At 43.8% G+C, this 18,205-nt stretch overlaps 1 protein-coding gene across 14 annotated transcripts in view; it reads right to left on the reverse strand.

Moving 5' to 3' along the window:
* The window catches only part of ARPP21 (cAMP regulated phosphoprotein 21), a 172,230-nt gene that overhangs the window by 117,642 nt on the left and 36,383 nt on the right, over window positions 1–18,205 (reverse strand). For 10 of the 14 annotated variants that reach the window (XM_045297645.1, XM_045297648.1, XM_045297641.1 and 7 more), the window contains exons 2-5: window positions 5,027–5,206; window positions 3,068–3,240; window positions 2,165–2,206; window positions 1,324–1,410 (exon numbers count right to left, since the gene is read on the reverse strand). In XM_045297645.1, coding sequence (XP_045153580.1) covers window positions 1,324–1,410; window positions 2,165–2,206; window positions 3,068–3,202 — 264 coding nt within the window. In that variant the 5' untranslated portion in view covers window positions 3,203–3,240; window positions 5,027–5,206. Of the gene's footprint in view, window positions 1–6; window positions 1,116–1,323; window positions 1,411–2,164; window positions 2,207–3,067; window positions 3,241–5,026; window positions 5,207–5,291; window positions 5,362–5,459; window positions 5,536–11,785; window positions 11,941–18,205 lie in introns of those variants that run through there. The other 4 variants (XM_045297644.1, XM_045297643.1, XM_045297642.1 and 1 more) reach the window with 4 other exon arrangements.

Consider the following 18,205-nt stretch of genomic DNA (forward strand, 5'->3'; position numbering starts at 1 on the left):
GATAGGGGCAACTAGGACATTCCTTCTCCCAGGGTCTGTCAGTCTGCAGAGTTAGCGTGTATCATGTGCAATCCTTTGCAAGCCCATCCATCAACATGTAATGGTACAAACTGTGAGATTCACACTGTTCTCCTTTTCAATCTCCATGAGAAATAGAAGCACAAATGAAATATTGAAGAAAAGCCACACATTTCTCAGCGCCCCAGTGAAATAAAGCTTGTGTTTGAAAGATAGTGATGGCCAACTGAAAGCCTGGCTATGCCTTTGGACATGAGCGGCATGTGAAGAAAATGAGGCAAGGGGGAAAAAAATAACAACAACCAACAAATAAAAAATAAACAAAACTAAAAGCACACTCTAAGGAAAAACCTAGAAAGAGTTTATTTTTGGTCCTTTTAAAGAAAGTGCTCTCCATGCTCTCTGTCTTCATGAGGGGACTTTGGGAGTATTTCAATTAAAGTAAAAAGAGAAGAACAAAAGAAGAGATATCTTAATCAATGTTCCCTCCCCTGGGCTCAGATAAATCATCTTGCTTTTACCTAGACTGCTCACGGCCTCTGATAAAGAAAGGACATTTCAGCAGCAAGCTGTTTTTTTTATAAAAGCTAATATGATACCTACAAGGCAAACAAAAAACAAATGCGATGTGAAGTTTCCCATTTTGCCAGGGATGGGTTTTGTTGGGATTTGAGTTTTTAGCAGCTAGTCATCTTGCTGTAAAGGAGCAACACTGCGGGTAAGGATACACAGCGAGACAGCAATCATATGAAATCCACCACCAGTTCAGATTGTCTTCTAGACAATTTTTTCAGGAATTGAGAAATCTCCACCAAAGGCCATGAGAGTGCTCTGTCCAAGTTCAACGCACCTCATTGACTATTTTCTTAAGTCTCCTAAGAGCCAAGAGTTGTGTTTCATCTAGGCAAGTGCATCTTGGGGATCTGAGAGGTAAGCCGTCTCCACGCAGGCGGGAGACGGAATACTTAGGACTATTTTTGGTGCAGCCTTATCGGAGGAGAGCCTTTGAGGAAATACCGCACTGCTGTGCTTACGTTTTATTTAAATTTTAATCTAAATTCTTTTGAACGCCTTTCCATTTGCAGTTTTCAGAGGGTCTGGAAAAAAAGCAAACGTAATACTCTGTGACACACTGTAACACGGTTTTAGAACTTGTTGTGAACAGAGGATGAAGCCAGAAAACTAATTCTCGTCTTCAACAACTTGTTCTTCCTCTCCCCCAGAGCACTGTCGGAAACCGAACTAACACACATGCACGCCAACGTGGCTCCTTCCATGCAGCGAATGGTAAAGACAGGGCGGTACCTGATCCTGAAGACTGTCGCCTCCTGGTCTGGCTGATTCCTCACAGACAGCGAGACTGCGAGTCAGTTTACCTTTCCCTGCTCCTGACTGGGAGGGCAAAAGACAAGGGGAGAGAAAGGGAAATAAAGAAAACAAACAGAAAACGTTCTCAGTCTAACAGCACACCTTCAAGTTCACAGTGAATGCTCAAAGCAGATTTGAAAAACAAGTGCCCAGTCGGCTGCCCAGGACTGGCCACTGGACCCACCAGGCATCAGACCTCTGGTGCTGATGGGGGTGGAGCGGAGAGGAGCAATTCTGCATGCATCGGGGCGCACTGTCAGCACACAGTGCCCATCGCACCCAGAACCCGTGAAAATGTGAGGGAATAAACACCAACCCCTCCCCCCTCAAGGACTATCTCCTAAAACTAAGTCTGAATGGAATTTGACTGTAAAGAGGCTTGGAAGGAGGAAGAGTTTGTCATAACACCACGTTTACTTCAAGTTCAGAATTCATTTGGGGATTTGTTTTATGTACTCTTAAGTTTTATTTAAATAGAATTGTGTCACAGCCTATTTCTTTCGTCAAGCACTACCAATCTCCAGGTATGAAAAAAAGTGGGATTAAATGTTTACTCTGGCAGCCATGCCATCCCACATATTCTAATTTAAAAAGCACACAGAGCCAGGACGAAACACACACTTGAATATAACCCCGATAGAAGTAGAAAGCACAAAACATCCGGGGTGCACCATGGTCCTTGTGCACAACCATCTGAATTGCTGGCAAGCCCTTGTTAACTGTGATGTGAAATACCCCATGCCACTAGATCTACAGAGAACCTTCCCGAAAACCTTACCTTGGATTTTCTTCTCTCTTGGTTCTGAGCTGCCAGTCGCCTCTGTGTGTTATAAAAGAAAACAAAATAATACAAACAATCGGTATGCCAACAACCACCAAAGAGAAACAGAAAGGGGCGGGGGGCGGGGAAGAGATGTAAGAGGTGTCTTCTACAGTTAAAAAAATAAACAATGCTGGCTAGGAGACATTATAACCTCCTCCTTCCTCAGCTTTCCAAAACTTGACCATTGAAACTTGAGCTCTCTCTCTGTACAGCAGCTTTGGGTAGGGGAGAAATTCCACCTTGAAAACATAGATCATTATGTGTTCATGTGCAATGTTTACAGGCTATTGGTAGGCATAATTTGTCTGATCTCTACCCAATCTTGTTGTCTCATACTGTGGCATTACTTTTTCAATCCCTATCAATCACACTCAATCTTTGCTGCCCCCTTTCTCCTCTCTCTCTTTGCCATGAATTGCTAGCTAATGAGCTCCAAACTGAACCAAGCCCATGAAGGCTGCAGAAGCTCATGTAGTTTGACTTTTCCTCGTCTACCATGAGTGAGTCTTCTGGTTTTCCCACGGAATAGCAAATCTCTGTTTAAAAATGTGTGGTGCAAAGCAGTACTGGAATGCTGTGTGCCTATTCTGACATTAAATACTTTCTTTGGAAATTTTTCATTTCCTAAAACCATCTTCGGGACCAGAGCACTCAGGGAATAAGAAACAACAGTACATCGATAGTTGAACAATAATTGGGGAAAAGAGATTCACTGCAAGGTTTTCCTATTCATTGATCTATTCATTCATTCAAAGAAAGAGGAGGAAGAGACAAAGCAGAACGGTTACGATGTATTCTCGGAAGGAAGCAAAGTGCACCCAAGGTGTGAGAGTCAGGACAAGGTCAGGTTCGGCTCACCTGCAGTTCCTGCTTTTCCTCTTCATCCAGACTGTCTGATTTAACTACGCCGTTCTCCGGAGTGGCCGGCTCCGGTTCAGTCCCACCTTCCCCTTCCTCCATGATAGTCGGAGGCAGGTCACTTTGCTCAGACATGCTCCCAGACACAAATTAAAATAACAAGATGAGATGCCCTGAAAGGTCAAGATGCCAAAAAATACAATTGGTGGCAAGTTTACAATGTCGACTAATATCCTTGAGCTACTAATCCTGTCCCCGCTAAGGTTTCAAATCCAAGTGAGCCATGCATTCTTGCCAGTTTTATTGGAAGGGAGACAACAATAAGACAAAGTGCTCAAGGCACATGCAAGAGGCTGACATGGCCACCCATCCACATCACACACACACACACACACACACACACACACACACACACACAGAAATACACCTTGCCACAAAGTGGGTCAACAAATCTTACTAGGAGGAGACTTTCAACCCTAACCTATTCACCAATCCCCCCTCCCCCACCCCACATGCCACTACAAAGAAGAGAGACGTTTCCTCCCACTGCTGAGCCAATGATCCTTGACTTCTGAATCAAGAAGTGGTACCAGTGCCTGCCCTGCAGCTGCTCTCGGATCACTCAACAGCGATTCCCAAGGTTCAACCACAGACACACTTTAAGAATGCAGCACACTCTACAAGGGGCAAAAATCAATTGGGGAGGTAATAATTCCATATAAATATGGGCTCCAAATTTGGCAATAAACCTCTCAGGGTCAACGTTTTCAGGGTTCACACTGACAGCTGCATTATTAAAAGCAGGAGCCATGTCCCCCGCTCCTGTCTGAAGCTGGCGCCTCCCAGTCCTGCAGAAGGGAGTCTTTGGCAGGCAGCTCAAATGAAGCCATCACAGTGACTGCCGTACTCTGGGGCTCACCACAGACCACTACACAGACTCCTGGAAATGGCTCTTCCAAATTAAAGCCTGTTATTATTCTGTATCTTTCCCTATCTTCTTCGAAAGCCTGACACCTCTCCCTCTGATGTGCTATCAATGATGTGTTCATGAATAATTTAGCATTTACTTTTTTAAGATGTTTGGGGAGCAGGCGGGGTGGGGGGGTGGGGACAGAAAGAGAACAGAAGAAAGAGAGAAATAAAGAAAAGCAACTGTAGGTTCTGAAGTCAATTCTTTCACAAAAAATCCCAAGCCACGGCTGTCCTGTTCTCAGAGACTACAATGGTAATTATTATTAGACAAATCAGTGTTTTGATACCTTCTTTGGGGGTGTCTAATTACCATGTACAAATTCAGTTACTTTATTTCCAACTGGAAAGAGGAGGCATGAGAAAAATACAGAACCCAGCAATTTTGTGTTGTTGCGATTTTGCTAAAATCTACCGTGACGGAACAGATGGTATCTGATGATACCTTTCAAAAAAAAAAAATCCACGCTCATTTGGAAAAGGATTATGGGAATTTAAAAGGAAAAGTTTTTCTAATGGGCATGATTGTAGTATATGAATGCCCTCGTTAGAGACGCTTTTAGGTTTGGGGAGGTTTTAGGATATTTCATCCAGTAGATCCTAATAATTTCCTCTTTATTTCAGCGGTACTTGGTGTGTGTGTGTAGAAACAAAATAAAAAGCCACATTTCCCAATGGTAAACAGCTTGCTTCTCAGCTCACTGGGTGGGAGTGGGGGGATCAGACAGGACTTCTGTTACCCTCTTCTAATTTTTTTTAAAAATTAGAGCATTTCAATAAAAAGCAGATCACAACCAGATTTACGATGTACTGAGCAAACTGGCCTTTCATTTCCCAAACTCTGTACCGATTGGGCGTCTAATACAGACCCTGTCTGAGCTACATTCTACATTGACTCTTTCAGGCCACCGAACCCACTCGTCTCCATATACAAGAACCACGGAGGAGGTAGGAGGTAGGTAGGTGACAGCCAGACAACAAGACCTTTACCTTCTGTGCCGAATTCCCGCGGTGGGTCCCGATAGCTCAGGAACAACGGCTTCTGTCTCTCTACAGCAGGAAAGTCCACGCCAGTGATCAGAGGCAGCCGGAGTCCCATGTCCCCATTAACAGTGCCGAATGCCCATCTCCCCGCGATGCCCTCACACAGTTTGACACATCATCGTCAACCTGAAAAAAGATGAAAAGTAAATAACAATAATTGCAGTGATCGTGGTAGGGTGAAGAAGGAAATAAATAAGGCCGGATTTCTAACACTAATGACCAGCTTCCAGCAAATCACGTTCTCAGTGTGCGCCAGCTCCACCTGTCGCAAGCTGCCTGCTTCCTCTCTAATGAAGGCTACAGCGGCTGCTGAAGTCAGAGCGGCACCCACGCACGGAGCTAAAATTAACAATTGCATTATGCGCCGAAGATTACTCACTTCAATTTGAACCTTTTTTAGTGAAATCTCGCACTTTGTATTAAAAAAACACACAACAAGCTTGTGTGATTGCTTCAATGAGATTCAAGTTCACCTATGAGCAAAAGTCTTGCCTCCGTTGTTTTGTTTTGTTTTTTTATCCAAAGCTTTTGTCTTAACTATAGATGAATATGATATACTTGAAGGTGGTTTTTATGACTCCGTTTTTTCTTTTGAAAGTTGTCACGATGAAGCATAGTTAAGGACGTTGATTGGATAAGGCATTACCCACGAGAGTGAAAAGACAAAAAAGGGAGAGGAAAACTTTCTTGGCGGCCTGAAGGAGACAGCGCTTCCCTGTTCACTTACAGTTCGGGAAGAAGAATTCCTGTCTTCTTGCGGTTACGTGAACGAGGCCTATCCCATACCCCTCCCACCCCATCAGGATTGCCTGCGCCAGCTGGGCATTCTGTTTGACAGCAGAGAAACGCTGTCAGAGGGATTCGACAGATTTGCAAACTTTGAGCCTGTTGAAAACAATCCATGCTCTAATGTGCGCTTTCTTTTTCGCACAACTCCTCCAGAAGCAGTGGCGAAGGCAGCTTGAGGGCAAACATAGAGACGCGTTCCTAATAACGTTTGCCAAAACCAAGCGGGATCCTCCTCCTTTTGCTGCAACTCCATGCGGGTGCGCAAACTCAGAATCCAGCCATGGCTAACGCACCCAGCTATGACAAACCTAAATGCATCCCAGTTACATAGGTGAAGGTTGACATGCTTTGGGCTCCACTCTCTGACACCCTCTCCCCCAACCTCCAAATTTAAATGATCACAGCTGGTTCAAGGATTTTTACTGCAGCTATATTAACAACATATTGGGTTACAAAGCCATTTGCTGTACAAGAAGAAAATAACTGGTGAAAATAGGATCACATACATGGCCAATCATTTGGGGCTTTATTCATATTTTAAATATTTTAAAAGCCCTTTAAGTTATATTTCTGGGCTGGTACACATTACAAAGCTATGATGAGTAAGCAAACATGCCGTTAGGACAAACCTAGATTGCTCATTAACAGTCAATTAATTTTGACCAGATTCACTATGGATACTATGACTAACACATATGATATTAAATAGAAGCCATGAGACCTTGAAAAAAGGATCTATGTGAATTACCAGCCCATAGAATTAGGAAATACTGTTTGAGAATAGGCTCCAGTAATGTATAATATCTCTAAATGCTTTCTGGATTTTTGTCTCCTTTTATTTCCTCAGTGAGAGTGAAGTTCTCAACCACCTCCACACCCCTTGCTTCCCTTTTCTTCCTCTCTTATTTGCACAGTGGCATCTAAAACCCCAACAGGTGACAGGCAAGGTGGTTTTCATAGCCAAGCCCTAGATGAATTATTCTAGGCTCAGTAGGAGGATACAAGATATAATTCTTTCCATCAAGTAAGGGGAAAAATAAACTGGTATTCACACTGTACATAACCAACTCAAGCAAGCACAAGGAGCCTGGAGATGTGTGTTTGTGTGTGCATGTGTGCAATTATCAGGACATATTTTGAAATAGCACTGAGCTCTCTAAAGTCAGGGAGGTATTCTTGCATGCCTGAATCATAAAGTCATCATCCACCAAGATAAAAGAGAATATGGGCATATGGGAATGAGCAGAGAGAAGCATATGGATCACAAATATTTTTGTAACTGATTAAAATTGTTCTCTTTGCTAAGGAAGCAGTGCCAGCAAACCAACCCTACTCCAGCTTTCTGTTCACCACATCAGACTGACTCTTCTATCCCTCTTTCTTCTTAATCTGCTCCAATTTCCTCCATTTTCCCAAAGATCCCAAATCATTTATAACAAGTATAGATGCTGAAGCATTTCACTAATAAGTACGCTGGCCAAATGTCATGTGCCAAAGTGGAAACTCGAGGGAGAGAGTGGCGGCTATATATACAAACACATAAAACCAAAGTTCCTAAAGGAGCCGGAGGTGAAGCCCTGGTGCCATAATGGTTACGTGTTGGGATGCAAACTGAACGGTCAGCAGTTCAAAACCACCCGCTGCTTTTCTGGAGAAAGATGAGGCTTTAAACTCCTGTAAACAGTTACAGTCTAAAACTCACAGGGGAAGTTCTACTCTGTCCTATAAAGTGGGCATAAGACATAATCAACTCAAATGGCAGTCAGTTTGTTTTATAGGAGCCCTGATGCCATAGTGATGTGCTAACCACAGGGTTGGTGGTTCAAACTCATCAGCTGCTCCAAAGGAGAAAGATAAAGCTGCCTGTTCTCATAAAGATTTCAAATCTCAGAAATGCAAAGAGACAGTTCGACTCCGTCTTATTCGGTCACTACCATTCACATTCTACCTGATGGCAGTGAGCTTTAGGTGTAGTGGAAAGTATTCATAAAACAAGTTAAATGAAATTAATCAGAACTGCTATTTACAATGAGGAAAATAGTAACCACGCTACATTATATTTATTGATTTCCTTATCTTACATTGATTTCCTTATCTTACATTACAACAACCAAATCTACCGCTATTGAATTGATTGCAACTCACCACAATCTTAACGTGAAGTTTCTGAAACTACAAATCATTAGCTGAGCAGACAGCTTCATATTTCTCTCTCTCAAGAGGTTGGTTGGTTTGATACCATGCAGTTAGCAATACAAAGCCTAATGCACGGCAGTACCAGAACCCCTTGAGGGTTAGATAAAATGTACCCTTTTGTATTGTGAGTTTGAGTGAGAAGAAGACAGAGGGAATTCACACTATGAGGCACCACACAGCCTGTCTTCCCTCATCACCAACACCACCACGACGGGTGTGTCTCAATTGCATGTGTGTGCTACATATACAAATCCTGTGGTGTCATCTGGGGAAAGAAAGATCAAGATTTGATTGCAATTCTGGAGGCAACAGTGACTTTGTTCTCAGGGGATATCTAAAATGGGAAATTAAACTGAATTCTATTAGCAAGTCGGGAGGGTCATTTTTAGTCACTTTCCTCACAATACTGCTACTAAAAATTAACATAAGGGATGACTAATCTGGTCCCACATTTGGTATAGGTATGTTTTTTATATAGAGAACACAATCAAGAATACCAGAGGGTTCCAAACACTTGTGAAAGGAGTGGGATACAATGAAAATGTATTGTTCTCCAAACTGTTTGGAAGCCCCTCATGCAGAGTCAAGAGCAACTAAAGTCATAAAACAGAAGTGTATACATGGTTGAGAACAAATGCTCTCTTTGAACCTTCATTCGAACTATTTTAAAAATGCCAGGAAGGTTTATTGAAGTGGACAGCTGAAATGCTTCTCATGGACACTGTCCATTCTTGTTTGGGTGGTCACAGTTCTACAAATGTATTCCCTTGTCTATCACACATGGCGATACTAGTGAACTTCAGCATTGTGCAGCAAACTTTGTAAAAGTAAAAACCTATGTAAGACAGAAATCTATCAGAGAATAAAAACTCAGATGTTTCCCATAAATTCCATGTGATATATATCACACCAAACTCAAATGCACTGCCGTGGAGTCAATGCAAACTTAAAACTAACCTCTAAGATGGGACAGAACTAACCCTGTGTTGCTGAGACTAACTCTTTGCTGGAGTAAAAGCCCGTCTTTCTCCTGTGGAGTGCCAGGTAGTTTCACACTGATGGCCTTGAAATTAACAGCCCAGGAATAACACCACCACCAGGGCGCTTATATTCTCTCTCTCTCTCTTTCTTTCCCTTCTGTCCTCTTCTCTTCTCTCTTACACACACACACACACACACACACACACACACACACACACACACCTATATGACTGCAGGCTGTCAAGAGTGGAAAACTTTCAAGATCTGGGAAAAGAAGGCAGTCCCATAGAGTTCTGGCTCTAACAGGTTTTCCTGTATAAATCAAAGACATATCCCTACCCCGGTACGAAAACACTTACCCATTTTATTTTTAAAAAGGATTCAGAATGTGTAGGATGGAGTCTGAAAAAGTGGGATAACAAAAGGAGCAGGAATTTAACCTCTTCAGAAATAAGAGTAATGATAGCGCAAAGTCTGCACAAACAAAAATCTCTTTACACCTTTGAAACTTTCCCAAGGTGAAGAATAAACAACATTGATGTAAAAGTGTCACATACATTTAATTTCCTAAAGAAGGGTTTACTTCTCCGTATGTGTGTAATAAATAAGCTTTCAACCAGGATCTCTCCCCTTTCAATAAATTCTTTTGGTCAGCCCAACACTAAAGACATTCTGGAAGATTCTTGAAATCTCTACACAAATGCCCAGATGTCGTGATGCTATTTTGAAGAAAGAACTTAGGAGGACATTTGAAAAAGAAAATTTCATGCTATTATTCTAGGTAATAAAATATTTTGCATTACTGCTATTGTTTAAGTTTTACTCTAAGACATAGATTGCTTATAAACACATAGCAGCTGCTATGTCCCATTTCTCTTTTTCTTCATTAACTATTATAAGATTCTGGCACAAACCTATCCTAGGTCAACAGTTAGAATGATCAGAGCAATGAAAAAGGTGATACTAAAACTTTAACTGTAGGGATGGTAAGCATGAATGCTATTAATACTAATATTTGAAAATGAAGCACCTTGTGCCAAAGTTTCCATGTGTCATTATTCAACAAATCTTTCCTTAGTACCTAGAACACGTGTGGCTGTTCTTCCACAGTATAACAGGCTTTGAAGGACACTAAGAAATTTTCACGTCAAAAAGCAAACAAACAGCCTTATTTTCTTTTTAAATATAAAATAAAGTAAAAATCACAATATATCTAACAACAGATCTCAAGCACAAAATAATAGTACCGGAGAGAGAGGAAACTGAATTTTTGCTTTACAAAATCTCTTGTTGGCCCAGACATACACATATTGACACTCCATACATACACATACATGTTCTATGAATGTATGCAGCCCAGCATGTCCAAGGCATACGTGAAAAACCACAGCAACCCAATAAATACTATCTGTATTGTCTTCATTGTCATCTTGGCAGTTATGACTTTGGAAAGATACACTTTGTCACGTAGCATCCAATGCAGACATGGCAAGAACCAAACGATTAGGGGATGTGGAAGGTTTAAAGAAAGTTCCCGTGACCCCCTTCCAGAGTTGAATTGGAGTCATCAATGTGCTCTCATCCACAGTAGTTAATAGACAAGATTACTGACTGAGAAGGACAGTTATCTATCTATCTATCTATCTATCTATCTATCTATCTATCTATCTATCTATCTATCTATCTATAATCCCAAAGCTTACCCTGATGTAGTGTAAGTATCAGGTTGTCAGTGATCCAGACAAGAGACGTGGATAAAATGGCAGCTGACTAGTAGCATCTCGTCGCTGGCCCTATTTCTTGTATAAACTGTGCAAATAAGGAGAGTATTCTGACGCACAGAATAGAGCTATCAACCTTAGAAAATAAATCCAGACTCTGACAAGCATGGAAGCTGACTTTGCTTGGATTGATGGTCTCAGGGAGTAGGCTCAGTCTTTTCACATTCCTCGTTAACTGACATTCCTCATTAACTAGGATTTAATACATACAACATGTCATTCCATAGTTCATTCATGTCCAGCACACTTGCTACCACCAGGTTTCCAAACATTCGTTTTCTACATGGACTCCTGGACACGGTCTACCTTTTACCCCACCCTCTCCACTGTAAATGAGCTCACCTTTCAAAACCCAAACCCCAAACCCAAAGCCAGTCGCCACGGAGTCCATGTTGACTCATGGTGACCCGTCAGTACAGAGAAGAACGGTGCCCGAAGGTTTCTCAAGACTGGCCTCTCAGAAGCAGCCCACCGTTCCTTTCCCCAGGCACCTCTGGGTGGGCTTAACTTTTCACCAACCTTTCCAGTTAGTCCTCTAGTGGTTAGCCACTTCACACTGCCCACAGACTCCTTCATCACTCAGGCAGGTCAGTCACCACTCTATATTTTCAACCACTTTCTCTAGAGAATTTAGGCATGACTTACCCCAACCCAAGATGGAATCATCAGTCTCGGTCAGGTGAAAATTTGAAAAAAATTAAAAAATACAAGGACCCATGGTCCTACAGAGTGGAAGAGAACTTGGTAATCAGTGAGTCTAGGCATATACTAAAGTTAATTTTAGTTATCTTCCTTTGCATATGAGCGGGCACATCCCACACAGAAACTACACAGTCAGTTCTTCAGGGAAGAACTGTCTGTTTCTTCCCTGGTTCCATCTGAGGACATCACCTGGACAGGTGGAGGTTTGTGGACATGACACTCGGTTTTTCTCTAAATCTCCTGAGAGCCTACTTACCGTAGCTCTCTGGAAGGTCTGAAGAGATCTGCTCCATTTCCTCCATCCACACCTCGTGCTCACTCTTCCCATTCCGAGAGGGGCCACATAGGAAGTCACCTGCTTGCATGTGTCTGAGATAAAGTGTATCCAGGGTTTGCTGGTAGGAATAAACAGCTTATCTTTTAAAAGTGGAGCAACTCACTAGAATCCATGGTGGTGCCAGAAGACGCAGCACATTTAGAGAGGAGTGTTTCCATCTTCAGGTATAGAGCCAGCCAGTATCTCAAGACTTGGGGAGTGGCCTTGTCATTCCACATGTAACAAAAACAAAGTTTCAACTGGCCCACAGTAACACTGCTGAGACCTCGTGGATAAAACAAACAAACAAACAAACAAACAAAAACCGCTGCTTTCCAGCTCATCGCAAGTTTTAAGGACAGAGTAGCAAGGCTGCATAGTGTTTCCCAAACTGTCAGTCTTTCTGGAAGGAAACTGCCTCATCGTTTCCCTTCCGTGTGGCTGGTGGGTCTTTCAGTTAGCCCGGGATGGCTTTAACTCTTGCACCCTGCAAATAAGGGCCTCCATCATATCTGGTTAAAGACACAAATATTCCTAAGTATATAGATCCTCTAGAAACACCATCACGTTACCCCCTTTTCTGAATATTTTTCTTGGAATAATTGTCATGTGACCCCCTTTGATGAGCCATACTATTTCAGGTAGGGTGGGGTGGGGGTGGGGGTGGGGGTCGTGGTGGGAGGGGTACGATTCACTAAAGTGGCGCTCTTGTTTGAGATTTTTTTTTAATCATTTTATTGGGGGCTCATACTACTCTTATCACAATCCATCCATCCATCCATTGCGTCAAGCATTTTTGTACATTTGTTGCCCTCATCACTCTCAAAACGTTTGCTTTCTACTTGAGCCCTTGGTATCAGCTCCTCATTTGAGAATTATTAATCTCGCAGATGCTAGCTAGAACTTCTGTATTCTAAATTCAGTTTCTTTAGCGCAGCACTTAAAATGTTTCCTCTTTATCTTGGTGCCAAGAAAATAATGCGTTATTTATTTTTCAGTTATTTATAATGAAGACATCCGGAATGGAACAAGACTTTATCACCTAATGCATATTTTCAGGTCAGTCTTACAGGGTTCCATAATTCCAAGTGCATCATGAAGAGAAAGGGCACTTCAACAACCACGGGGAGGGAAGTGTTAGTTTTAAAGAGCATCGGCATATCTGACATGAGCGCGGTCCTCCTTCATTGCTGCGAGGAGCGAAGGAAGCACCTGTCATTTCCAAAACAATGAAATGTAATGAATGGGATGCGGGTCCAGGTGCCCGAGTGGGGGCGACATGCTTGCAGAAGGAGAAGCCCTGTAGGCAGAAAAGAAGGAAGGAGGAACGGAAGACACACTTCGATCACAGAGACACAACCGAGACAAATGGAGAAGCGGTCATTCTGTGAGGCTTTGCGAAGGACAATCTGAGCCATGGTTTCATGTGTGTATCTGGTGGGGGTGCTGGGGGAAGGGGAGCTCATTGCTAAGACCTCTGTGTTCCCTATGCCAGTGCTTAGCAGGTGGTGTCGGCACTACATATGAACATTTCACACCTGGATACCGCTTGGGCCGCATCACCCTGAGTGAACTCGTCACCACTACGTGGAATCAAAGGGAACCCAAAGAAGGTTAACTTGCCCCTCTTTGTCACCGCGAGGGCCCTCTCTGGCTGGAGAGAGCAGACCAGATGTGAAAGCAGCATCCAGGGGTGCTAAAGCATGGGAGGGCTCTTCCCCAAAGCAAAAATGATAAACTGTCAGCCCAGGGGCTCAGGCTGCAGGAGCTTTGTGAGCTGGAGAGATGGAGGAGTCTGACTTACAGAAATGGATGCATGCTGCCATCTCAAGTATACTATGTAGAATTTCAGGAGAGGCATGAACCAAGGAAGTTTCCAGTTGCCCAGAGTAATGGTGTGACCATGTTGGGCTAACATAGTGACCGAAAACTTTTCCTACAGAAATCAAGCAATAAATCAACATGAACTGCTCAGCAAAAAGTGGTCAGTCAGAGTATCGTGGAAGAAAGGCCTGGTGATCTACTTCTGGACATTCGGCCATTAAAACTCTACGGAGTTCCGTTCCACTCGGCTGTGCACGGAATTGACTAGACGGTGCACTGGTTACTGGCTAGCTCGGACTGAGCGCTTGGTGCATGAGTCATCTTGGACTTCCTGGTTTTAATTTCTCACATTTTCCTACTCAGCCTGCAAGTGAAGACAGAGCAACTTCCTTGGCTTGCCTGTGTAATGTGAGGCAAGTTCACTGAGGGAGTCCGCCATCGCTGGATCCCTCCGGGTCTAGCAAGGCTGTGGAGCTAATTTTTAAAACGAGGTTCATCATTTGGAGCAAGCATGAAACACACACTAGCCTCTCCCCAAGGAATGTGTACCTGTTTTGTGTCTGGGGGGATGGGGAGTTGCCTCTCTAACTGCAGCACTAAGATAATCCCTGGCACATAGTAGGATTTGTTGAATTCGTGAAGGAAAGGAGATTCCCATTTCTAACTAGATTCTAATCGTACAGGAAAAAAAAGCCCAGAGTGTGTGGCTTTTCTGTAAGTCCATTCATTGCCCCTGGAAGTCAAGGCATGAAATACGTATTACCGAATGAGGTCAGGGTTAAGGAAGACCACGTGATGGGCATAACCAAGGGCCCAACAGGACATACTTCTGGGTGTACCGTGTCAAGAAGGCTCTGTGCTGGCCCACGTGGAATGGGTGCTCTGTACATGAAACAGCATTTCTTTTCATTGTGTGCAGCTTTTGTGTGAACATCGTGTGGCCTTCAGGAGAGGACAGCTGGGGAGAGGGAGAGGCGGCATTGGCCCTGAAGGAGGTACCAAATAATTAGGGAGTTCAACAAAGGGATTCAAGAGCCAGGCAAAGGGGGGACTGAAGGAGGGGACATAACCATGACCTACCCCTGCAGAGCTTGGGTGGCAGTGATTGTGGGGTCCCTTCGAGTCAGTTCTGACTCAGAGCAACAAGAAAGAATGTTGTCCACCCTGCACCATCCTCACAACAATAAGCATCGTTGAGCTCCTTCTTTCAGCAATCTCACTGAGGGGCTTCTTTGGCCAATCCTCTCTGTTGCCAAGCGAAAGGCGCTGCCCAGCGATTGCCCTCCCCTGAAGACATGTGCAAATACGTGAGACGAGGCCTCACATTCATTCTCACTGCTAGCTATCACTCTGACCTTCTACTTAAGGTTTTCTCACTCTTTGAGGGAAGGGCAAATGGCAGAATCACATTTTAGAGGGCGGGATAAGAGTTATAGTTCACAGTAGCAACAACAAGAGACGTTTTGTTCAAGATTACAGGGGCCTCCTGAAGTACAAAGACTCTTTGAGATTTTCTGAGAAAGAGCTGCAAGTGAATGTATTCTCGACCTTCATGAAACTGGCCGGACGTCTACACCTTGCTCATGTCTCCAGGCAAAAACAATGCAGAAGTAATTCTTTGCCTTCCAACTCTACTCAGAGAGTAAAGGCTGCCTTGTCCCCTAGGGAAATGCATACCCTATGGAGTATGGCTTTATGTGCCGAAGGAGGGGACAATATTCCTTCAGCACACGCGCTCACTCGGCCTGGCCTCTTGTCAAGCACTGCAATCTCCCCTTTGCTTTGTTTTGCTTTTCTCTTTTCTCTATGCTGCCTAACATAAACCCAACCAACCAACTTGCTGTCAGCCAGTCAGCGGCTCCCTCGGGTTCCCAAGGCTGTCAGTCTTCACAGGAGCAGAAAGCCTCATCTTTCTCCCTCAGAGCCTCCGGTGGGTTCGAATTGTCCACTTTACAGTTAGCTGCTCAACACTTACCCAACTGTGAGCGACCAGGGCTCCTTCTGTGTGGAAGAGTGCTACACAAACTGCAAACCAGCGCCCCTGCAAACGCAGCCATTTACAGTAAAGCCGCCGCTTTGCTGGGTTCAGCATATTTCTTAGAGAAGAGCATAAGGGTTCGATAACTACTCCTTCTTCTGGGCCAACATCCTGAAAGGAGGTACACTTGAGCTCTGAAGTAAATGAATTCATTTGACACTGACAGGTTTGTGTTTTTTTTTTTTAATTTAAGGGTAGCTACCTCCTACTGAGATTTTTTTTTCTCCTCACCACCCTTAAGTCTCTAGAAGCCTACTTAACCTGCTAGATACCAGAACCCAAACCAAATTCACGGACATCAACTTTGTTTTGATGCACAGTTGCCCTATCAGGCAGGGTAGAATACCCCTACCCCATCCCCACCCCACCCATATGGGTTTCCGAGACTGTAAATCATTATAAGAGCAGAAAGCCTTGGCTTTCTCTGGATGAGAAACGGGTGTGACGACCCTGCAGGAAAAGGGTCCCTGTTCAGGGCCTCAGGTGCTGAGGCCAAGAGTGGGCGAGGTGTCATGATCAGCTGTCATTGGCAGAGTGATGTGCCTTCTTTCAAGGGATTTACGAGACTCCGGCCGAGCAGGGTATAAAGCAGGAAAGCCAACATGCGAATGAATGTCCCTCGGCCTTCTCCTTAAGCCACCAAGGGTGTAGCCTGTGTTTGGATCAGCTTGACTTTACCAGTTGCCATCAAGTGGAATCTGAGCCATATCAGTTTCATGCCTGATGACTGCTTTGGAGAGGTAGATTCTCGGCATATCTTTTGTGGTATCTCTGGGTGGGCTAGAGCTCCCACCTTTTGTTCAGAGCCAAGTGTTAACAAAAGCATTGCGAGCCCTGCTTTAAGACTCTCAGAGGCAGTGTTCAGGGTCCCTGGTGGCACCTTGGTTACGAGTTGGGTTGTAAACCACAGGGTGAATAATTCAAAACCACCATTCATCCCGAGAGAGACAGATGAGGCTCTCAACACCCCTAAGGAGTTAATCTCAGAAACTTACAGAGACCCAATAAATACCAGTTTGCTGGAAGTTGAAATAGATACATTCTTGGGGGTGAAAACATGTCCAGGAAGGTTATGACACATTCCCAGAGCACATTCGTTCTTGCATGTGCCCAGGCTTGGTCAGAATAGTACTTGCTACTTAAGACATCTGAGCGAACATGCGTCTGCTGTGTGTTGGGCAGTACCACTGTCTGGAGCATCTGTGCCAGTGCCGCCCAGAACCCAGACAACCAGGTTTGCAAAGGAACTAAAAGGGGCATGGCAAGGAGGCTGTGCAAACCAGGAGCTGCATGCAGTGTACCTGATCAGCTCACCCGCCTCCCAGCATTCAGTGTCAGAATGGGCGTCACATTGGGTCACCACCCCAAGACTGACCGCATAGTGCTTTTACCCTGACCAAGCTGGGCTTTGTTTTATTTGTTTATTTGGTTGGATGGTTTGTTTTGGTCTCATTTTTTCTTATTTTTTTAAAGAAGAGTTCTCACTTAATATGATGAACAAATAGTTAGCTGTTAAATAATAATAATAAAAGTACTAGTTGTCTTCAGGGGGTGCAATTGATCAATTGCCCCTCAGCTGCTGACTGCCAAATTCACAGTTTGATTCCATTCAGAGGAACCTTGGAATAAAAGCCTGATGACCTACTTGAGGGCACCATGGATTGAAACGGATTCGGTAACAAGTATTGTAAAGAGTATTCAACCAGAGTATTTTGCAGACGGCTGCCTCTGGCTTCGATCTATGTTCACCCCTTCCAACCAGACCTGAGAAGCCTGGGTAAGGAGCATGGGTGTTGGTGGTCTCCGCCTCTCTCTATTTTTTTTTCACATGCAATAGCTTTAATCATTTAATAAGAATGATAGCAGGAGAAAGCTCTGTGAGTTTAGAGCCTGGTAGAGCTCTTCACTGCTGGAAAAAGGGTCAGCAGAGCCTCTAACAAGGGTCAATACAGGTTCCAAACTCTAAAAAGAGAGTTAAGATAGTCTCTAATCTCACTGTTACCCAGTTGAGTCAGTTCAGCCTCAGGGATTCCAGTGGACAGAGTCAAAAAGCCCCATGCGATGTCTAGATGGATGTCAACCTTTATCAAACCAGACTGCCTCGTCTTGCTCCTACAGAGCAGTCAGTGGGTTTACACCAGCGATTTGGCAGCAGCTCAATGCTTAACATACTAAACCACTAGGGACCCTTCCACAGGCTTGAACAAAATAAATAAATAAACAAACAAATGCACTGCCATCGAGTGGATTCTAACTCAGCACCTGGGAGCAGAGAGCTTCATCTTTCTTTTTTTTTTTTTTTTAATCATTTTATTGAGGGCTATACAACTCTTATCACAATCCCTACATACATCGATTGTGCAAAGCACATTTGTACATTCTTTACCCTCATCATTCTCAAACCATTTGCTCTCCATGTAAGCCCCTGGCACTTCATCTTTCTCTAGTGAGTTTGAAACAGTGTGGAACTTGCCCTGGTGCCTAGTGGTGACTGAGTG

This window comes from Echinops telfairi, unplaced genomic scaffold (genome assembly GCF_000313985.2).
Source record: "Echinops telfairi isolate 266 unplaced genomic scaffold, ASM31398v2 ScPeMD7_7420;HRSCAF=8458, whole genome shotgun sequence".
NCBI lineage: Eukaryota > Metazoa > Chordata > Mammalia > Afrosoricida > Tenrecidae > Echinops > Echinops telfairi.